This window comes from Trichosurus vulpecula, chromosome 2, assembly GCF_011100635.1.
Source record: "Trichosurus vulpecula isolate mTriVul1 chromosome 2, mTriVul1.pri, whole genome shotgun sequence".
Classification (NCBI taxonomy): domain Eukaryota; kingdom Metazoa; phylum Chordata; class Mammalia; order Diprotodontia; family Phalangeridae; genus Trichosurus; species Trichosurus vulpecula.
In genome coordinates this window covers 260,089,575-260,113,358 of record NC_050574.1, presented here as the reverse complement: position 1 = coordinate 260,113,358, position 23,784 = coordinate 260,089,575, and the positions used below count along the sequence as shown (strand labels likewise).

General features: G+C 40.3%; 2 protein-coding genes across 2 annotated transcripts in view; both read left to right on the top strand.

Annotated features, from left to right (window-relative positions):
- Nucleotides 1-9,142: 9,142 nt before the first annotated feature.
- On the top strand, nt 9,143-9,550 carry LOC118838735 (60S ribosomal protein L32-like). The gene has a single exon (XM_036746101.1). It carries the CDS (start codon nt 9,143-9,145, stop codon nt 9,548-9,550), a length of 408 nt encoding a protein of 135 aa, XP_036601996.1.
- A 6,189-nt stretch (nt 9,551-15,739) lies between these two features.
- BOLL (boule homolog, RNA binding protein) overlaps nt 15,740-23,784 on the top strand; it is a 71,921-nt gene continuing 63,876 nt past the window's right edge. Inside the window, exon 1 of the mRNA XM_036746805.1 lies at nt 15,740-15,760. Within this exon, the coding sequence (XP_036602700.1) occupies nt 15,740-15,760 (21 nt within the window). The remainder of the gene's footprint in view (nt 15,761-23,784) is intronic.

Here is a 23,784-nt window from a genome sequence, read left to right as displayed (position 1 = left end):
TCGTTTCTCTCAGTCCATCAGCCATCTGCTCTTGCTGCCATTTATCTACAGACAACTGAGGCAAGGAAAATTGGTTCAATAAAACAAGGTTTACATTGGTATTTGGCAATGGTGTCTGGGAGAAGTCTCAAGCTCTTAGCTTTACATCTACTTGGTTGTAGTCCAGCTCTCTGTGTGTCACAGATTGATCTCATATCCTTTTCCTGGTAACACCATAGCTACTAGTGTTCAGTGAAATTCTGGACAAAGCATCTAAATCCACATTAGTCCTACTATTACCCATAATATATGCTGAAATCACAACTGACCAGTGCTGCTACCCACTCCTAGGAAGATGCATCCAGCTTGGCATTGGTCAAAAGATGTCAATAGATTGCCATCAGTCCATACCTGGAGTGTTATTTCATTATTATACAGCCAAACTCAGATACTTACCAGCTATGTGAGCCTGGGCAAATCACTTAACCTCTTCTCTATCCTTCCCTCTTCCTATTGACTTGCCTGGCTTCCTTTAAGTCCCAGCTAAAATATTATCTTTTATAGGAAGTTTTCCTCAATCCTTCTTAATCTTAATTCTAGTGCATTCCTTCTGTTATTTATTTTCTATTTACCTTTTATATAACTTGCTTTGTATGTATTTGTTTCCATGTTGTCTCACCCATTAGAATGTAAGCTTCTTGAGGGTAGGAACTGTCTTTTGCTTCTTTTTGTAGTGCTTAGCACAGTGCCTGGAAAATAGTAGGCACTTAATAAATGTTTACTGATTGACTAATTGTCTCAGTTTCTCCAACTGTAAAATGGGGATAATAACTAACAAGGGTTCAGCTATTAGAAAGTGGCTGGTAACCCTGAAATGTCTTGGGGGCATATACTCAAGATGGAGAGATCAGAGCACTCTTTTCTTTGTTTTCCTCAGATATCGACTATGCAAATCCAAGACTAAAAACCACTAGCTATATAACAGACAATGCAGAGCATCTTATACCTGTGGCATAGTATGTTGGTCCATGTTAGTTCTTTTGTTCCAAGTTCAGTAATCTATACACATCCGTATCTTTCCATTCTCCTTAGGTCCCACCAAAGAGGTTGCTGGATTCTGTGATGATGCCTTTAACCAGCATTTCTTTGAGATGGTTTCTGACATCTTCCTCTATATACAGAGAAATGTTCCTAGATCTTTGTTTGAATGGTTGGTAATCATTGACTTAGATTCTGTGAGTTAAACCCCAAGCACATCCCACAACCCATTCATGCAGTGAGAATATGCCTATGCTCTTTCTGAGCTTCAGCTTCAGCTTACCCTCTACTCTTTTGATACGGGGCAATTCCCAAAGTCAGTTACCTCAGGATTTAGCCCAAAGGTGGAATAGTCAGTGATTCTGTGGTGTTTACATGCATATCTTATCTCAAGTCTCTTGTAAGCACAGTCTGAATGGATGGTCAAAGTGTGCAGATACTGGGGGAGTCCCAGCTTGCAGCAGGAACCATAATTATGGCAGATGTTGCACCTGTCATCCGGTGATAATTCAATGAGATTGTTCTTACATTTGGCCTTGATCCCCTCTATTCCCTTGATCCTCTGCCTCTCCAAGGGGAATAGTTTTATGCACTCTTCCATTTCTGACTGCCTCTGGGCCTGTGGCTCTGCACTGGTGGTGTTCCCTTGTTTTACTTGTTTTCCATACTCAAGAAAGAGGCTTGAAGCCTGCCAAGACTTTGGAGGTAGACTGACCTTTTAAGTTCTGGAGCATCTATCTCACCTCAGGCATTGTTCACAGCAGTTCCTATGTTTGTGTAACTGCCACAACATTGGATACATGAGACTATGCCCTGGCTCAATTGTTGTCATTCATTTTTATCTATATTCTCAGGATCCACTATGTGTATCAGCCTCTGCAAACATTTTTTCCCCCTAAGGAGGAACTCGACAAGCTTTTCTCTTTAGGCTGCACAGTATTAAAGACAAAATTAGCATAAACTTCAGGTGATCCACCCCCCTCAAGCATATAATCATGCGAGGTGACATCTGGTTGTGCTCCATGGTAGCTCTTCATGATCAGGTTATTCAAGGTCACTGAGGCTGTACTTCTTAGACTTACTCCATCAGTCTCATCACTTTGGGAATCGAATACTTTCCAGTGTCTAATGTTCATTGCTGTCTATCCAACCCAACCTTCCCAGCTCTATCTTCCATGGTAAAATCCTTATATTCATTACTTAGCTCCAAATGTACAGTGGTCCTTCTTCCATTTCTCCTCTCTGTCACACTCTTCTACCGTCTAACTTCTTCACATAGGTCAGTTTCCTTTTCCCTCTTTGGATGCTTTTTATTATTTTTTTTCTCATATTGAAGCCCTTCCTTTTTGTTTCTGGTTTGTTTGAGGTTTTTTGTTTGTTTGCTTGTTTAACAACATAATTTTCCATAACAATAGAGAGAGTAAAAAGTTGCTCCATTAACCCATTGTGGTTGTAGTTGGTCTTTCCTTCTTGAAGAGGACCATGACATCAGGGAGGTGATGACATGACTTGCAATTGACTTTGATTTGAGTGAGGGAGGACTGTGCAAGGTCACCAGCCTCACTTTCTCCTCCAGAGCCATCTGGGTCCAGTGGCCAGATATCGATCAGGATGACTGGAGATGGCCCAGGATATAGTGGGAGACCTTGGCTCTTTTAAGCTAAGATCTCTTCAAGTTCTTACTTTGAGTGAGGCAATGCCCATTCAGTAAATAGGCCTCTTTAAGAAGTGAGTGAAGAGATTATCCCTTTAATTTAAAAAAAAAATCAAACTGGGAAGGGAAGACCCTCAGCATTGCTGGCCAAAAGAGAAACATTTACTATTAACATTCACTCTGAGCCAGGAGGGCCCAAAAAATAACCATTAAGTGGGGCTTGGGTGGGGACCTACTGCTGTCCAATCCATGAGATTCAGAGTGAATTGGGTTTAAGGCTTGGTCTTTGAGAAAGAAATCTAGCCAGTAAACTCCAGGTTAACTAGGTAACTTTCAGGCATCAAAATTTATCTTCCTTTAGGTAGAACACCCTCAGGTAAGGGGAGAGGGAAGGAGAAGGGAGGGGAGAATAAGCAGAGTTGCCCAACTGAAACTGGTCAGCTGGGTTGCATTCAGGCAGCTCAGACTACTCACAGGTTATTGTTTGTCCTTCTTTCTCAAAGAGGACCATGACATCAGGGAGATGATGACATGACTTGCAATTTACTTTGGTTTGAGTGAGGGAGGACTGTGCAGTCACCAGCCTCACTTTCTCCTCCTGAGCCATCTGGATCCAGTGACCAGATATCAATCAGGACAACTGGCGATGGCCCAGGATGCAATGGGAGACCTTGGCCCTTTCAGGCTAAGGTCTTGTCAAGTTCTCACTTTGAGTGAGGCAATGCCCATTCAGTGAACAGGACTCTTTAAGAAGTGAGTGGAGGGATGGCTCCTTTAATCAACCCATTAACCTTCTCCCCTAGAGGAAGACCACCCTGAACTTTGAACATTGATAACAGTCATTTGGTCTTGGTGGACATACAAACACCCTACACTCTATGCAGATCACCCTGCAAAAGTTATCCTGCTTTCTATCTTTGCTATTGATGAGATTTTCAATCCTTTGTTATTCTTCCTAGTAGCTCCCCTGTAAGACGGAACTTGTAAACTTTCAACTCTGTCACTCTCCTCACCTTGGTAGCATCTTCTCACCTTCGCTAACAATAGATCATTATTAGCACCTTCACAGAATACCCAACTCCTTTCTCGTGTCTTATTAAGTCTTATTAAGCTCTGACATCATCTCCCTTATTCTGTATTACTTTCTTCTCTTCGATTCCTTTTCTTCTTTATTATAGTCCTTTTTCCTCTTCCTAGAGTAGTCCTCTTCTGCCTCCTAGTTCTTATTATATTTACTCTGCTCCTCCTCTTTCTCCTGTCCTTCTGCTTGATTTCTTTTCTTCAAATCTTTTTCTTCAAAGCTTTTTGTAAGCTGACCCCCTTCTATACTTCCAGTGTCCCCACCACATACCTACCCTACCATCCAAGTGAAAGTAGCCTCTCCACTGTTCTTCTTCACACAAAACACTTCCATCTTCTGACTCAGTGCTTTTTCACTGGTGGTTCTCCATGCCTAAAATGCTTTCTGTCCTCATCTCTACCTCCTTGTTTCACTGGCTTCCTTCAAGTCTTAGCTAAAACATCACCTTCTGAAAAAAGCTTTTCCCAGTCTCCCTTAATCCCTAGTCCCTTTTGTCAGAAATTACCTCCAATTTATCTTGTATATATTATGTTTATACATAGTTGTTTGCATGTTGTCTCCCCCATTAGAATGTTTGGGGCAGGGACCTTTTTTGCCTTTCTTTGTATCCTCAACACACAGCACTGACACATGGTAGGCCCTTAATAAATGCTTGTTACTTGACAGATTGACTTTCTTTCATTTTTAGTAATTTTCATTTTTTATACTTTACTCTAAAAATATTCATAATTAATCTCTAGCTTTCTTCACAACTTCCAAACTTTCCAAATCTTCACAATTCCTTCTTTAGTTTGAGCCCTTTTTCCATTACCTTCTTCCATTCAACTTTCTTCCACTGTTTTAGAAACTACATTGAAGAATACTGCCCTAACCTAGAAAGAGTCAATAAGTCAGCTCTCCTTTAGCTGAGTCAGGGTCTGCTCTCTATTGAACTACTATTTATATCCACATCTTTTCCCTTACACTCTTCTAGATATGAATGCTGATTCATCTCCACTCTAACTTCTAAAAGAGGAAGTAGGGTCACTCTCACACAGTAAGAAAGTGTTGATGATGTTACAATATCAGGGAAGCAAAACATTCTGATATAATTTTATCCGTGTTTACATCACCAAGTGATATTTCATTAAAGTCTTCTCTTATGCATGCTCATGGCATAGATATGACCCTGGCTTATTGAAGGCTATACTAATGAAGGGCAAATTTGGGCAGCTGAAAAGGCTTCAATTTTTGAGTAGCAACTGACTTAATGGATGTCTGTTTTCTTTTTTTTAATTTCATACTTTATTATCTAATATTTATTAGTTCTCAGCATTGATTTCCACAAGATTTTGAGTTACAAATTTTCTCCCCATTTCTACCCTCCCCCCCCACTCCAAGATGGCGTATATTCTGATTGCCCCATTCCCCAGTCAGCCCTCCCTTCTTCACCCGACTCCCCCTCCCCCTGCATCCCGTTTCCCTTTACTTTCTTATAGGGCAAGATAGATTGCTATGCCCTATTGCCTGTATATCTTATTTCCCAGTTGTGTGCAAAAACAACTTTTTTTTGAGCATCTGCTTTTAAAACTGAGTTACAAATTCTGTCCCCTCTTCCCTCTGCACTCACTCTCCCAAAGAAGGCAAGCAATTCAACATAGGCCACATATGTATCATTATGCAAAACACTCCCATAAACAGTCATGTTGTAAAAGACTAACTATATTTCCCTCCATCCTTTCCTGTCCCCCTTTATTCAGTTTTCTCCCTTGACCCTGTCCCTTTTCAAAAGTGTTTGCTTTTGATTACTTCTTCCCCCTATCTGCCCTCCCTACTATCGTGCCCCTTTCTTATTGCCCTTCCCCCTACTTTCATGTGGGGTAAGATACCTAGTTGAGTGTGTATGTTATTCCTTCCTCAAGTCAAATCCAATGACAGCAAGATTCCCTCATTCCCCCTCACCTGCTCCCTCTTCCCTTCCAACTGTTTTTTTTCTTGCCATTTTTATGTGAGATAATTTACCCCATTCTATCTCTCCCTTTCTCCCTCTCTCAATATATTCCTCTCTCATCCCTTAATTTTATTTTATGTTTTTAGATAACATCCCTTCATATTCAACTCACCTTGTGCCCTCTGCCAATATATATGTATATTCCCTTCAACTACCCTAATACTGAGAAAGGTCTCATGAATTACACACATCATTTTCCCATGTAGGAATGTAAACAAAACAGTTCAACTTTAGTAAGTCCCTTGCAATTTCTTTTTCTTGATTACCATTTCATGCTTCTCTTGATTCTTGTGTTTGAAACTCAAATTTTCTATTCAGCTCTGGTCTTTTCACTGAGAAAGCTTGAAAGTACTCTATTTTATTGAAAATCCATATTTTGCCTTGGAGCATTATACTCAGTTTTGCTGGGTAGGTGATTCTTGGTTTTAATCCTAACTCCTTTGACCTCTGTAATATCATATTCCAAACCCTTCATTTCCTTAATGTGGAAGCTGCTAGATCTTGGGTTATCCTTATTCTGTTTCCACAATACTCAAATTGTTTCTTTCTGGCTGCTTTCAATAGTTTCTCCTTGACTTGGGAGCTCTGGAATTTGGCAACAACATTCCTAGGAGTTTTCTTTTGGGGATCTTTTTCAGGAGGTGATCACTGGATTCTTTAAATTTCTATTTTACCCTCTGGCTCTAGAATATCAGGACAATTTTCCTTAATAATTTCTTGAAAGATGATATCTAGGTTCTTTTTTTGATCATGGCTTTCAGGTAGTCCAATACTTTTTAAATTATCTCTCCTGAATCTATTTTCTGGATCAGTGGTTTTTCCAGTGAGATATTTCACATTGTCTTCCATTTTTTCATTCCTTTGGTTATGTTTTATAATATCTTGGTTTATAAAGTCACTAGCTTCCACTTGCTCCAATCTAATTTTTAAGGTAGTATTTTCTTCAGTGGTCTTTTGGACCTCCTTTTCCATTTGGCTAATTCTGCCTTTCAAGGCATTCTTTTCCTCATTGGCTTTTTGGAGCTCTTTTGCCATTTGAGTTAGTCTATTTTTTAAGGTGTTATTTTCTTCAGTATTTTTTGGGTCTCCTTTAGTCAGTCATTGACTTGTTTTTCATGATTTTCTTGCATCACTCTCATTCCTCTTCCCAATTTTTCCTCTACTTCTCTTACTTGCTTTTCCAAATCCTTTTTGAGGTCTTCCATGGCCTGAGACCAATTCATATTTTTCTTTGAGGCTTTTGATGTAGGCTCTTTGACTTTGCTGACTTCTTCTGGCTGTATGTTTTGATCTGCTTTGTCACCAAAAAAATATTCCAAAGTCTGAGTTTTTGTTGGTGTATGACTGCTTGTAGAGTAGAGAGTACTCAGTCGCAAGCTTTAGGGGCTGCGCTGCTGTTTTCAGAGCTACTTCTACACAGCAAGCTCTGCCATACCAGCACTCCTCCTCTCCCAAGAACCACCAACCAGCACTGCAACCCAGATCCAAGCAGGCTCTGCACTCCTGCCGCTTGATTCCTCCCACAGGGTGGGCCTGAGGCCAGAAGCAACAGCAACTGGAGCTCTGGGAGCAGCCCCAGAGCTGCACCACTTTCCCGCCCCCAAGACTTGTGTTGACCACACACTGTTTTCACTTTGATGTAGCAGTTTTTCCACTAACCTTCTCTGTTGTCTTTGGCATTTGTGGGTTGAAAGGTCTGGTAACTGCCACAGCTCAATGATTCAGGGCCCTACCACCTGTTCCACCTGGCTCCTGGTCTGGTTGGTCCTGGTACAGCCCATGCTGGGCTGTGCTCTGCTCCCCTCCCAGCTCTGTGTGATAGACCCTTCCCAGTGACCGTCCAGGCTTTCCTGGGCTGGAGCCTTGCTTCCCTCTGCTATTTTGTGGGTTCTGCAGCTCTGGAATTTGTTCAGAGCCATTTTACAGGTGTTTGGAGGGACCTGGGGGAGAGCTTAAGCAAGTCCCTGCTTTCTAGCTGCCATCTTGGCTCCACCCCCATGGATATCTGTTTTCTAAAGACCAACCTAGCCACATGCAGAGAAGCTCATCACCAAAAGATTGGCCAGTAGAGGATATTTTTTTTGTCCAGAGTAGTTCATGGAGACCATCGTGAAAAACATTTTCAAATTGTGTGGGTGGAACTCGAACCTATGAAATAATAAATCCATGATGTATTAAAATAATAACCATTGTAAGAGGCAGTGTGGCATAGTAGGGAGTATGCCTACTGAGTCAGGGAAACCTAGATTCCTGACTGAACTCATACATAATAGTGGAGAGGCCCTGGGCAATCACTTAACCTCTCGGTGCTCTGGGCAACTACTTAAAACAGAGAAAATGTTGGCTTCCACTGGTAGAGGACATTTCCTCAATCAACAGTTCTTTATATATCAAAGAAATCACTGGTTCAGACTCTATCTTATTTTATTAATTATTACACATGTGCCCTTTGTAACATCCCTGATTTAAATACTAAATAGAAATAAACAGAAGCATTGGTTTTGGGGGTGAGAGTGTGCTTATTAAAACTTAATATATGTGATATATAGGATAAAATAAAATACTCAAAAAGAGTATACCCACTCACCCATTGATTAAAGAACTTTTTCCTTTAAATTTCTCATGAAGTTATTTCACCTTACTGGACCATCTGTTGGAGACATCATAGAAGTGGTTCCTGCATTGTTGGAATGCTTAGATCTTTAAGATCCCTTCTGATTCTATGAGTCTAAGATTCCAAACAAATTTTTTCATTATTTTCAATTCTAGTCATGCTAGTGCTCCTCCAAGTATACCAAACTAATTCTCTTGAAGGATGGGAAAAAATAAGATTAATTAGGCTAAAGGAACTAGAATTCTTTGCCAAGGGGAAAAGAAGACTAGATGATTAACACTTTAAAGTTCATTAATTAAATTAAATTAAACAACCATTTATTAAGTACCTACTAAGTGCCCAGCACTCTGCTATGAACTTTCCTATGAACCCGGATAAAAAGACAAAAATGAAACAATCCTTCCCCTCAAGGGAAGGAACTTATATTTGACTGGAGGAAAATAATATGAATACATAAATTTAACTAAATTAAAAATACATATGAAATAAATACAAAGTTATTTTGGTGGGGACAGTAACAATTGAAGAAATCAAGAAAGACCTCTTATAGGATTTGAGGAGAGAGAGTATTTCAAAAATAGGGGACAGACTGAACAAAAGTTTTGGTTTGGCAACATATTGAGTTTGAGGTGCCTATGAGCAAGAATGTGCTGGGAACTAACTCTCTGGGAAAAAAAACACACAGAGAGATCTTTGACACGCTTTTGAGTTTAATCTGCATTATTAACATTTTCCGCTTTCTGTCGGCGCTTCCCGTGGAGGGGCAGCTATCTCTTTGCCGGCGCCATGCCTGCCCTCAGACCCCTCGTGAAGCCTAAAATCGTCAAGAAGAGGACCAAGAAGTTCATCCGGCACCAGTCCGACAGATATGTCAAGATCAAGAGAAACTGGCGTAAACCAAGGGGCATTGACAACAGGGTGCGAAGACGATTCAAGGGCCAGATCTTGATGCCCAATATTGGTTATGGAAGCAATAAGAAGACAAAACACATGCTACCAAGCGGATTCAGGAAGTTTTTGGTGCACGACGTCAAGGAGCTCGAGGTGCTCCTGATGTGCAACAAATCTTACTGTGCTGAGATCGCTCACAATGTATCCTCTAAGAATCGGAAAGTTATTGTTGAGAGAGCAGCTCAGCTCGCCATCAAGATCACCAATCCAAATGCTAGACTGAGGAGTGAAGAAAATGAGTAAGGAGCTTTGCAGATTTTTATTTGTGTTAAATAAATCCTGGAAATACTGAAAAAAAAAACATTTTCCTATCACTTTCTAAAGTACAGACAATCAGCAAAACAAAAATCAAGTCCTGATTTATAGCATTTGCTCACACTAAAAATTTAACAGTGTCTAGGGGTAGTAAATATCCAGGTGATCTAACAATTGGAAATACGTGACTAGAACTTGGGAGACAGATATGGTTTGACTATGTCCAAAAAGGCAAAACACAGATAAGGAGCAACATTCAATCCCTACGGTGTACTGTTGACAAGTGGTGACCTTGGTATAATTTTCTGTGTCATCAATTTAGCCTCTTCAAACAACCCATCACATTTCCCTCAGAGTAACAGGATTTGAGAGGTCCTGGAGATAGCTGGTCCCTTTAATAATTTCCTGTGACATTTCATGTCACGGTTGGGATTGAAAGCCCTGTAATTTGCAGGTGCCTGCCCAGTCCTTGCAGATAAATGGAAGCATCCCTGGAGCTGTTAGGCAACTTGGTCCCTTTTTTGGTGACCATTGATAAAGAGAATCATGTCTACTTGTCTATCTTCTCTAAGGAAATAAAATGAGGAAATTTCAGTTGGATAAAAAAAAATGATTATTCTAAAAAACAGTTTCTTTGTAGTTCTTTAACTACAGATAAATGTCCAGCTATTTGAGATGTTTTAGGTTACCTGAATGCACAGTGATGGAATAGATGACTTCAAGGTCCCTTTTAGGTTTCTTATTCTATGGAGTTACTGTTTTAATGTATTTAAGAATTTGAAAAAATTCTTACAACTTGAGTTTTCCTTGTAATCCAAGCATGCCCTTGATTAATTTTTGAATATAAAGGAGAAAAGCACTTTGAGTTTTTGTGGTAGTGGAAAGATCTAGAGGAAAGACCATAGTATTTGAAGCAAAAGACCAAAATCCCTGCCCTAACTCTGCTACTTACTAGCTGGACAATCTTGACACAAAGCTGATTGATTTGATTAGATTAATTACATTTGGTTAATAACACTTAACTTCAAAATGAATGATAGGCCAAACAAATGCTGTAGGAGTTAAACTGAACTAATTTGAATTTTGAATTAATATCTGGGGAGGAAAGGATTGCAATTCATGACAGTGATCCCAGAAAGCTTCACAGAAGAGGAAGGATTTGAGGTCATTCTTCAAAGGCACCTAAGGGATGCTGTTGAAGAGAGGCAGTAGGACTGTCTTAATCACTAATGCCCCACCAGACTCAACCTTTTTTTTACGTTGTTGTTCAGTTGTTTAGTTGTGTCTGATTCTTTCTGACTCTAAGGGCAAAGAGACCGGAATCGTTTGCCATTTCCTTCTCCTGTGTGTCCCCATTTTACAGATGAGGAACTGAAGCAAATAGGGGTTAAGTGACTTGCCCAGGGTCACAAAGTTATTAAGTGCCTAAGCTACACTTGAACTCAGATCTTCCTGACTCCCATAAATCCTTTGAAAGGATTCTGTGGAATTATATTACAACAGTTTTTTTAAACTGTTGTAATTTTTTAAACTGTTTTTTAAAACTTTCTGATAGGATTTTGGTATAAAAAAGTAAGGATATTATTAGGAAAGTAGGGAGCATGGGGGAATAGATAGAGAATCTTGGCCTTAGAACCAAGAAGATGTGTCTCACCTTTAACACATACTGAGCATGTGACCTTGGCTAAGTAATTTAACCTCTCAATGCCCCCAGGTAACTTTCCAAGGCTATAAATTGCAGAGCAGTAGCTGCTGTATTGGTAGATGGACTTTTCTTACCTGGGATTTCCTTATAGTAATAAAATCACAAATCCAGTCCCTATCCTAGGGGGAAAAACAAACTCCATTAGTACAACTTAAGGGTGTAAGTGAATGATTAGGCTTAAATGAATCATTCATTTGACAAAAATTTATGTACATAGAGTTGTCCTAGATACTGGAAAATAAAAATAAGACACATAGTCTCTGTTCAGAAGGAACTCACATGCATAAAAAGTTAAATAATACCTGATTAACAATACAAAGATTATTATGAGAGGCAGTGTGGTATGTTGAAAATGGAAGGAAACAAGTATTTATTAAGTACCTAACTGCCAGGCACTGTGCTAAGTGCTTTACAAATATTTTCTCATTTGATCCTCACAGCAATCCTATGAAGTAAGTGTAACATGACCCCCATTTTATAGCTGAAGAAACTGAGGCAGAGAGATATTACTGACTTGCCCAGGGTCACACATCTAATAAGAGTCTGAAGTCTCATTTGAACTCAGGTCTTCCTGGTTCCAGGCCCAATGCTCTATTCACTATGCCACCTAGCTGGCCCAAAATGCTATCAGAGGACATAGATTCAAATCTCATCTCTGTTTCATTGTAGGCAAGTATATCACCACTACGGGCCCTGGTTTCCTAATTTGTAAAAGGAGGGGGCTAAATCAGATGGGCAGTTAGTTGGTGAAGTGGATAGAGCCAGGCCTGGAGTCAGGAAACTCATCTTCCAGAGTTCAAATCTCAGTGGCTTACTAGCTGTGTGGCCCTGGGCAAGTCACTTAACCCTGTTTGCCTCAGTTTTCTCATCTGTAAACTGAACTGGAGAAGGAAATAGCAAACCTCTCTAATACCTTTGCCAAGAAAACCCCAGATGGGGTCATGAAGAGTGGGACATTACTGAAATGACTGAACAATTAATCAGATGATGTCAGAGGTCCCTTCCATCTCTAACTCCTATAAGCCTATGATTAAATATACAAACAGTAAGCCCAACAGTTCAGGGGAGAGGGAGATCACTGTAGACTGAACAGTGTGGTACAAGAAGATTCACAGAATAGCCGAACCTAGAAGAGTGAGTAAGATTTAGATAGGCCAAAAGAGCAAGAGAAGGCATTAAGGTGGGGGAATAGGAGTAGCAAAGATTTGATGAGGAAAATGAATGCAATGAATACAGTCTAGATGAAACAAAGGATTAGACATTCAAAGAATGTTAGAGTTAAATGAGAATTTGGGAATTATGTAGTCCATCTTCATTTGTAAAAGAAATTGAGAACATAAAAGTTCAATTTATGCCATAAACTAGAGGGTAACAGGATTTGGACCTAAAAAGGGAACTTAGAAAGTGATTAGTCCAACCCCCTCTTTTTATGTATACCTGAGACCCATACAAGCAAAGTGACTTGTCCAGGAACCTAGAGCAAATTAGTGGTAGAACTTGGACAAATTCAGGTCTCTTGACCAGGGAATGGTAGGGAATGGTAGAAGTGGTAGAAAGTAAAGTTATTAAGCTAGGATGGGATCAGAAAATCACCCCAAGGCCTTGAATTCCAGGCCAAGGAATCTGGCCTTAATTCTCCAGTTAACATGGTGCCAATAAAGGCTTTTAGATAAGGGAGGAACAGGATGAAAACAGAGTGTTGAATACCAGCACTGAACTAATTCAAGATCATTTCCCAATTTTTTTTTCCATGGGGCTGGACCTGTAACTAATTATACTGATATAGGAAGTTCCTATGAAGAAATTCCCTCCATCAGCGCAGAATAGTAATTTATAGATTTCGAGTTACCTGGGACATTGAGAAGTTAAGTGACTTGCACAAGACCCCATATGTATCAGAGCTGGCATTTGAACCCAATTCTTCCTGATCCTAAGGCTAGCTCTCTAACCACCACTCATGCTCTCTCTCTTTTCAATAATATCCTTACCATATTATACTAAAATCCTACCACAGTCATAAAATCCCATTATATTTAGATCATGATCACCCATTTATAATATCGTTCCTGTGGAATTAACTATCTCCTTTCATATTACTTTGCCCCAGCATTTCAGAAATTAATGACAGGTGAGACGTGCTTGTCCTCCTAAACAGTTTAGTGTTTATTTTAGGAAAGCTAAAATAGCTATCGAAAAGGAGAGTGATGGATATAAAAGTTGAAGTAATTGGAATTATTCACCAGTAACAGAGAGAGTATAGGAGTGGATGATAACAAGGATGTTAAACTATAAATGATGAACTTGTTTGCATATAACACATCTCTAAAACACTCACGCTCACATGCTCCATCTCTCTGCCACACATCTTCCCTGTCCTTTGCCAGGCACTGAATTTCTGACTAACTTTGGTGAGAGTGGCCTTGTGAATATGTGTGCTTAGTGGAAAGTGTGAACAAAGCAAGAAAGTTTTGGTAGTTCGATAAATGTCCATCACCACTCCTGGACAAACAATTAAAAGTACAGTAGTTACTGGAAGTCTGAAACATAATTACTCAATTCTAGAACACGGCTTTTAAGACTAAAAGAATAACATTCTCCCTTAGAGTGAGGATAAAACAAGAAAACTTGGGTATAATTGGCATGGGAAAATCTAGAAAAGATGTAATACATCAGAAGGATAAGAAGCATGCTTCTCATTATATTCATAGCTAATAACATTAAGATCACCTTAATGGTGATCTCTGAATGGGTTAAAATTAATATAGGCACTTTGGTTGGTTTTATTTTAATCCTCTGCCTTAGAAGTAAAACCCATTGTAGTAGTGCTCATTTGGCAAGGCTATGGAGAATTATTTCTGTAAAATACTTTTCTCTATTCCTGTTCCTGGTTAAAAGCTGCTGCTTCTTGATTCCTGATTTTTTTTTAATTTTTAAAAATGTTTCTGAAGTATGAGCCTCAGCCTACCTCTTGAACAAAGTAGACAAAAGTTTTCCTTCTCAATGTGACCTGGAGTAGTGTTTCCTATGGAAAGAATTCTCTCCAAAAACATGAAATAATATTTATTATAGGGAATAGATTAATAGGGGATACTATTCCTGGAGGTTTGCGTCTAAGCCAGGCTAGGATCAGCAGAGCTATGAGCTTGCTGGTGAACTGATACCAGAGTACAGTAGTAGAGAGAAGGAATGTGTCAGGACCTAGGCACAGCAAAAGTTCAGTGAGGGGACTGGAGCCTTGAGCGCAAGAGCCTAAAGAACCTGGGGACCGTCCTTTCTAGAAAGGCGGAGCTTGCAATAACCCCTCTGCTAAAGTGGTCACCTCGGGACTCTTCCCGAGACAAAAGGTGAGTGACCCAAAACCTCCTCTCTTCTGAGTGGATCCTAAGCAAAGTCTGGGGGTGAGCAGCGGGGCGTGAAGGGCTCTCTGTCCCCAGAGCCTGCCCCTCTGCTCTCCTTCCCAGGGATGAGTGACAGCGACAACAGGTGGAGGGTGGGGTGGGGGAGCTGTCCATGGCGTCTCAGGAATCCCCACTTCTTTGGGAAGGTTGCACTCTTCACCTTCCAACAGTCTCTCCCCAATTGCTCCTTTAAAGAGTCCCCCTTTAAAAAAAAATCCTTGAAATAGTGAGGAAGCAATGTTTCTAAACTGATGGATTACAAAGACCCTTTTTAAGCCTCTAAAAAGAGGGAGAAAGAAAAGAGAAGAGAGTCAGAGGCGGAGGGTCAATGTCTCTTAATACGCTCCCTTTGCTCCCAACCCTCTAAAACAAGGATAAAGTAAGCGGCTATCGACCTCGGCTAGACGCCCTGGACCCCGACCCGACCCCCTCCTCGAACCTCAGCAGCTTTAGCCACTTCGTGGTAAGAATAGTAAAAGGAAAAAAAAATAGTAAAACAGGCATTTACATATCGCTTTTAAAGTTTGCCAAGTCCTTTACATATACTGCTTCACCTCGTCTTTAAATTGGGGGCCCCCTCCCTCTTCCTGCCGCCCTCCTCTCTCAGAATTCCCTCGGTCCTCTCCCTTCCACCTGCCCTCCCCCCCTCAGATTACTGGTAATCCTCCCTTGCCCCAGCAGAGCAAAAGCCGCCCGCCCGCGCCGGCTGTGCTGCAGCGCACCTCGGAGAGGTCCCAGGAATCGCTGGCAGCAGCGTCCCCTCCCTCGGTTAAGGAGCCCGCCCGCAGCACCTTCCCCACCCCCACCCCCCTCCTCCCCTGGAGGCGAGAGGGGACTTAAACTTGTTCCCGTGTGTGACAGGTTCACGCCCCCGCGTCGGAGTCGCCGCCGCCTCTGCAGCCACAGCCGCGAGCGGGGCGGGGGTGGGGGGGTGGGAAGACGAAAGTTCCTCTCCTCGGGAAACGTGGTTCTGCTTCATTTATTTGAAGGTTTCGAGGTCCGTCCTTTTTAAGTTGGGTTTTTTTTTTACACTTTAAAACTTTTTTTTTTTTTCCCGAAGGGAGCCCAGGGAAGATGGAGACGGATTCAGGCGCGGTGAGTAAGAGGGGACGGGATCCCGGGGCGGGTCGGGCCGCCTCAGCCACCGCTTTCCCCTTCTAACCTTATTAGGCGTGAGGGGGCCTGGGGATTCCGTTTTGGGGTTCGGGAGCCGGGCTGGCTCAACAGCTCCCAGAGGAAGGGGCCCCCGCCCCGCCCTCTGGAGGTCGGGTTACGGCCTCTAACGCCGCCTCCCCCGCCGCCACCGCTGCCAAGGGCCAGTCGTCGGGGCGCGGATGGTTAGCCCCGAGAGCAGGGGACCCGGGCTCGGGCGGGGGCCGGGGAGGAGGCAGGAAAGTAAGTCGGCCTGGAGTGGGGGGGCGGGGGGAGGGGGCGCCTCTAGATGGGGCCGAACGTTTCTGGGGAGGGCCGGCGGCCCAGGCCATGTGTCTCGGGAGGGAGACTGGAAAGGCGACTGAGGCTAGACCATGACGACGCCGCTTCTCGCAGGCCGGGGTTCCGGGAGCTTTCCTTTCCCGCCGAAACCGCGGCCTCGAAGACCTCCCACCCTCCCAGCGCCCACCCAGCGTCTAAGGAAAGGATAATTTTTCCGGCTCAGCCGTGGCCAACTCAAGCCTCGAGGAAGCCCCTGGTGAGGCTGCGGAGTAGCCCCGCCCTCGCAGAAAATGACGGGCGGGGTCCCGGGGCCAGGGTCTGGGGCCTGTCAGACGCTTTGCTCCGAGTGTAGCGAGAGGACCGGCCGGGGGAGGGGAGGGGCGGGGCTGCGGCCCTGAGGCAACGTGCCTGGCCGAGTTTGCCCCGCCCCCTCGCTTGCGGGAGGGCCAATGAGCGCGCTCCTTTCGCGGGAGGGAGGCTAGGCCCGCCGGCCCTACACGCGCGCTTGGAAGGTCGGGCGCGAGGCGGCAACGAGGCGGTTGAGATGTCCTTTCGCTGGGTACAGGGTTTTGTGCCGCGGTGGGGGCGCGTTGAGGCTGGAGGGTGGAGCAGACTTTATTGGCCATAATTTTCCGCTGGTTTACCGTCATTTCCCTCCCGCTTCAAGCTGGGGAGGGGGTGGCCCCCTCGAGACTAGGTCCGCTCTTGTGATGATCTCAGGCCGCCTGAAGCAGTGCTTGCAGCGCCCATTTCCCCGCTTGCTGGCCCCGGAGGGGTCGCGACGGTCAGCGTGCCCAATTCCAGCTCCGTTTGCAAAACTTGTCTCATTTTATAGTTAAACTAAGCCGAGGTATTTAATTGTCAGAGAAAAAAGTCACTACATGGCCATTACTGTGGGAAAGAATTTTACTGCTGGGAATATTTTTGCCGAACTACTTCTACCGAATATTAAGGTGTGCAGTATGGAATGAAGTTTTCGACCTTAGTAAGTGATGGATCCATTTTTCTGAATGCTATTGTAATGCTACTTAGATGCTGTTATGGGAGCACAAAATTACCCACAGAATTAAATGATGTAAATACACTTTTGTGGTTGTTCAGTCGTGTCCTACCCTTCTTTACCCTCTTTGGGGTTTTCTTGGCAAAGATTACTGGAGTAGTTTGCCATTTCCTTCTCCAGCTCATTTTACAGACGAGGAAACTGAGGCAGAGTTAAATGACTTACCCAGCTAATGTGTCTGAGCTTATATTTGAATTGAGGAAGATAGTCTAACTGACTGCAGGCCTACGCTTTCTCCATTGTGCTGCCTAGCTCCCTTTTTTTAAATCAGCAGGTTGCATCAATGATAGCTTCTACCCTGGAAATAAGAGAATCTCTACCTTAACGTTGATTGCAGAGACAGCTTCATAGGTTTTGTTTTACAATTAGCCATGTTTTTTTCTTCTGTCAATAAACATATCCTTTGAGATATAATCATCATTTTACCAATTGTATGACACAGTTTCTATTTTCCTTTTCATAAATAATAAAGCCACCTTTTTTTTCACTTTCCCTCCAATTGGGAATACTAATTGAATGATCAAACACCATTTCCCTTACTATTTTCCCTTCTCTCAAAAAAAAAAACATTACCTTTTTTTCATTCTCATAAACTCACGGGAAAATCGTTGGCTATATTCTAAACGATTAACTTCAGCAGTATCTCTTTTAAGGCAGACAGCAAGTGTACTGGGGAGTATATTTGAAATCAAGAGTCATGGGTTTTAGTCATGGTTGAGACATATTTACTAGATTTGTTACCTTTGGCAAGTCAGATAACTTGTCTGAGCCTTGGTTTCTTCATCTGTAAAATAGACATAATCGCATTGTCTCCTTCAGAATTGTGAGGAAAACCTTTGTGGAACTATACAGTGATATACCAAGGTTAACCATTTTCAATTTTCATTTGTCTTTATTAGAAGAAAATCTTAGCCAGCAGTGTGGTTTTTGTTATACAGCTAGCACATACGTGAACCATACATGCAGCTTTTGCCCTGAATTAATAGATTATTTTAGTTGAAAGTCAATAAGTTTTCTGTTTTTATAGGAAGTGCACTAGAGTGTGCCATTTAGGTAATTTTGTTATACATCTGAGAAATATTTTATATTTAAAACATTTCTTGTAAAAGGAATAGTTAAATAATGTTGAAAAGGGGTTTTGTTTTGTTGAAGCCTCTCTTCCCCTTAAAAAAAGAAGTCCATCCAGAGACAAGTTTGCCATAGGTAATCCATTCAGAGTTGACTTAAGTATATAAACATTAGCCAAAGGTAGCTTTCTGCCAAACTACAAAAAGAAAAATTTCTGTATAAACAAAAATTAGCGTTTAAGCACCTTGACAAAAATGGATTCTCAAAACAACCTTTCTGCAATTCTTTTTGTATACATACAAATTTAAACTTTTCATTTTTGTTTCCTAAAGGAATCCTCGTAGAACTTAGAGCTGGGTGCTACTATATTAGAATGTAATGAAAAAGCATTCCTTGTTAAATACTGTATAATTCAGACTTATCTAATTCAGGTTGGTCTTCCTCTCTTTTTGAAGTGGTGAGATTTTAATGTACTATATATAGATTCTATAGATACTATAGATAGGAAGGTGTTAAAGCTTAGCCCAGAAATTTAGTTGGTATGAGGGAAGATAATTACTAAATTAATACTTTAAAGCCATTTGTTCTTCAGTAGGTAAGAAGTAACCTTGACATCAACTACTTTTCAAATTCCCCCTTCCCCTCAAATATGCTACTTAGTACTTGTTCTATTCTTGCTTTTCAAGGTCTTAGTCTTTTTCTTCCAAAGTTCAGTAGCATCTGCAATCAATTAAGTTTTCTTGTGCTTTATTTAGTGTGGTAAAAATATCATTTAGGAAAGTTATCAGGTCTTCTACATTTCTTTTACTCTGATGTAAATTTGGCTACAGGGCCAACTAGTGGCACAATGTAGAGTCCCATGCCTGGAGTCAGGAAGACCTGAGTTCAAATTCAGCCTCAGATACTAGCAGCATGACCCAGGACAAATCACTTAATCCTGTTTGCCTCGGTTTCTTCATCCGTAAAATGAGCTGGAGAAGAAAATAGCAAACCATTCCAGTATCTTTGCCGAGAAAAAACCAAATGGGGTCATGAAGAGTTGGACACAAGTGAAAACAACCAAACAAAAAAAAATTTGCTATAGCTATTCTATTTATTTTTTCATGATTTTGTTCATGAATTTTCTTCAGATTTGTCTAGTTCTTGAAAGTAATTAAAACAATCTACTACTGAATTTCTTTGAATGTCTTACTGAAAGTTTACTTTCTTTGTTCTTCAAAATAGCTTTTATAAAATAGCTATTGCCGGAGTAGTTTGAGATTTTCACATAATTATTAAATTTTAGAAGGCGCTTTAGAAGCAATCTAGGAAAAAAGTAATCTAGTTCAGCTTTTCTCTCTGAGTAAGAAAGAATACTGTCTATAATATTCCTAGTAACCATCATCCAACTTCTGTTTTAAACATTTCCAATTACAATGTAGTGTTTGCTACTCTTTGGTTACTGGCCACTCTTCTAATTATTAGGAGCTTCTTTGTATTGAACCCAGAGTAGACTCCCTAATTACTTCTACTTGTTAGTCCTCCTTGAGCTCTGTAAATCAAATTAAAATAAATCTGCTTTTTCCATAATATGTTTTCTCCAAATATTTAAAAATAGCTATTTTTATGCATCTGTATTTCTAAGTTGGGTCTCTTTCAGAACAAAATTTTCCAGTTCCTCCAGTGATTCCTTTCATGACATTGTTTCAAGATTTTGCATCACCTTATAGGCATAATAGTTTGTTAGGCACTGTGGTACCCAAAACCAGACAAAATATAGTGACCAGGCAAAATCTGTAATAGAATACTGTTGTATAATTATTAACCTCCTTTGGTATGGCCACTATACTTTTCTAATTGTAGCCTAAAATTTTGTTTGCATGAGTATCAAATTTATCATTTTTTTTACTCATATTCAGCTGAAAGTCAACTAAGCCCTAAGGTTCTTGTTTTTATCAAGCCAGCTATATCTTATATTATCTTATTTTATATTTCTGCAATTGATTTTGTTTTGTTTTTAATCTTAAATTCAGGTCTTTAGCTACTGCTGAAATTTAATCTTGTTGATTTCAGACCTTGTGCTACCACTTAATAGCCATGTGCTCTTGGGCAAATCATTTTATTCTTCTGAGCCAGTTTCCTGATCTGCAAAATGAGATAATATCTGCCATGCCTAACATAGAGTTGATATGAGAATCAAATTAAATTTTATGTATAAGCATAAAATGTAATTTTATGTGTAGGACTAAAACACTATTATTATCAATCAGTATCTTAACCATAAGTATGACATGATAGACTACTAAATACTTTGAAATCAGTATAGCAATGAGCACAATATTATCTGCAAAACAGTGCCTCTGGATCACTTTGCCTTCTGTAGAACCAATCACCTTGCGCAAAACCACCTCAGTGACAATGGGGAGCACTTCTGTCAAGCATATAGTCTTCCTTGTAAAAAAAAAAATAGGCAAACAGGGTTAAGTGACTTGCCCAGGGTCACATATCTGGTAAGTATCTGAGGCCCATATTTGAACTCAGGTCCTCCTGACTCGAGGGCCAGTGCTCTATCTACTGTACCACCTAGCCCACCCCTCTAGCCCACCCCTCTTCATCCTCTCAACAAGGAATCTTTATGAGGCTATACAAGCTTGAAAGACTCCTTATTTGAGGAGAGCTGTTAATGCAATGTTTTGTTCTACATAGTGAAATGGGTTAGGATTTGGGGTGAGGGAAGGAGAAAAGGTGGTAACCAACAAAATAAGATTTTAGGTTCTTGGCAACTTTCAGTCAAAAGCAAGCATTTATGAAGTGCCTGTTATGTGCTGGGCAGTGTGTTAGGTGCTAGGGATAAAAATACAAAGAATTATAACAATCCTTACTCTATGATCTTGCATTAATTATGCTACTGTAAAATGTGTGGTCTGCTGTAGAAAATGATTTGCCAAAAGCCTACCCAGACACATCTGAAGTTTTCATCAGCTATCCTAAGATATGTGTATAGCATAAGATATAGTAATATAAAATCTCAGGAATTTTTTTAAACTGAGAAAGTGACATATAGTTTAGTAGTTACTAATAGCTTCTCAGTTGTCTATTAATTTTACCCATGATTTTTGCCATTCTCTTGACTCATCCTCATTGAAATACCTTTGTAAAGTAAATCCTTCAGTGATTTCAAGATTGTTTTGTTTCTAGTGTGCATTTCCTTGATGGGTACTTGATTTAGTCTAGGTATTCTTCCTGACTTCATTTTCTCTTAAATACTATTTCAAACATATTTTGGAATATGGTATTGGCATCCAAATATGGTTCTGTTGTCACTGATAATGGAACTAATTTATAGATACATCCATTTTTCATAGATTTGTTGTTCTGTCAATTCTGTCTTGGGTTAATAATGACTTAGTTGAGTCCAAGTTCTATATAGACATATTTTCATTGCCTTTTTCTGTTTTATGAGACAATATTTCTAATCTTCCGCAGTCACCTTATTATTACAAATGTTTACATTGCCAATTAATGTTGCTCCTTGCTCTCCTAGAAGTTCAGTTTTTGTTGGTTAAGTTACTTGCTCTTTTGACCTCCATATGGTGATTGTTTTATTTATAATAGTTAAGTTTTTACAGCAAAAAGTGATCGTCAAGATCAATATAATTGACTGTTTCCACTACCCATTTTGGGGACATTAGTATTTGGATAGATTGGGTTGAAATTATTGCATCGTACGTCCTGTCTTCTTACCGGTATCCTTTCTTCTAATAACATATTGATTTTGACTTTTGCTTCAATGAATCAACTGCCTGAATACACTAATTCTGACTTGTCTCCATCATTAATCAGTCACATAATTCTTTTAAGATAGTCATTTTTAGTTTGGGGGTATTCAGTGCCTGCTGGCCCAGCACCTTCTGAGTATTAAACTTATGGAATTACATTAATTTTTATAAACTCGAGACTTCTGAGGCATCTACAGGTCTTTGAAATGTGCATTTCTGAAATCTAATGTGTACTCTCCCTCCATTTTCCTCCATACCCACCTTCACATGAAGTAACTGAATATCAAAGTATAAGTTGAATTAGTTTGGAGGTTCTTGATAGATTTGCTCCACCTACTCATCCTGTGCAGCATATGTTAGTACTTAAAATGCAGTTACCTTCATGACAGTCCTTTGGTTACGCTCATCATGAGCACTTCGAGAGAAGTTCAAGTGTCCCTTAAAATGTTTTTGTTGCGTCCAGGCACATGATGGAAGCAGCCCCACCTTGCTCTGCATTCCTTCCCAACACTGTACCACTGTTGCTGCAGAAGGAAGTTGTACAGAACTGAGAGCAATTTTATCTTTATTTCTTTAATAGGTTGCCATGGTCTTGAAAGTTTTTAAGTTAGTAAGTTACTATATAACCTATCAGAAAAGGAAAATAGTTTAGTTGGGCATGATTTGTTTTTCCTCAATCCAGGTTGGCTTTTAGGGATTATTGAATTCTTTTAAAAATGCTTACCCATCTTTTCTCGAGTTCCTCTTCCCAAATCCTACCTCCCCCAAATGATCTCTGGGATGTTTAATCCTTGTTTTCCTAGACTTGTCCAACTCCAACAATCTGCTGCTATCCATTTACCCTTTTGACTGAACATATTTTAGAAAGAAGGGCTTGAATTTCCAAACGAACTTGAAGAGTGACATTAGATGAGGCCTGTTGTCTGTCTCCAAAAATTGTAAACAGTTGTTCTCTGATAATAAAAATCCACAGTTTGAGGAAAAAACTAAACAATACTGCTTCATTTCAATAAATTGGTGATGTAATGGTGTTTGTGTTTGACTGAAATATCTTTAACGTTTCTAAATAATCTGTAGATGAACTTCAGACTCTGTAACATTAAAATCCTATGTGTGTATGTGTGTTTGTACATGTTGTTTCCCCCATTAAAACATAAAGCCCTTGAGAATAGCAGTTAGTATTTGCACCCCTGTTATATAGGAGACACATATTAGGTGCTTAATGGATTCATTCAAATATTATTTGTGACCTGCTTTGATTCATATACGAAATTTTCTGCTGTTTCATGAATATATTGTTTTAAATACTGTATAATTAGTGAAGGAGCTCTAACATATTGTGACTTGTCCTTGTGTAAGTTATTTTTTTTTCCTTTGTGTATCTTAATCACAGAAGGAAGGAAAACCCATCTTTCCCTCCTCCCATGTATTTTTGTTCATTTTCCTATACTTGACCTTGGGAGCGTCACCTTGTGGCCCTTTATATGACTGACTTAGATACTTTTCTGTAGCATAAACATAATAGGAACAAGGAGGAACTGTTGCTATGCATCCCCCTAAAACTACAGGACTACAGCAGATCTGCAGCCAACTTTTCATTCACCTCCTAAGAAAATGAAAATCTCTTCCTTTTCTTTCTCCATATAAATGAATAAATAAATTAATAAAGCTGAATCATTTCTATAAAGCCAATTTTCTAACCAGGAAAAATAGTAGGGCTTCAGAAGACTTTTGATCTTAACATATTTATAGAGTAATAAATTCTACTCACCAGGAATGTCAAGTTAAGAACAGGATAG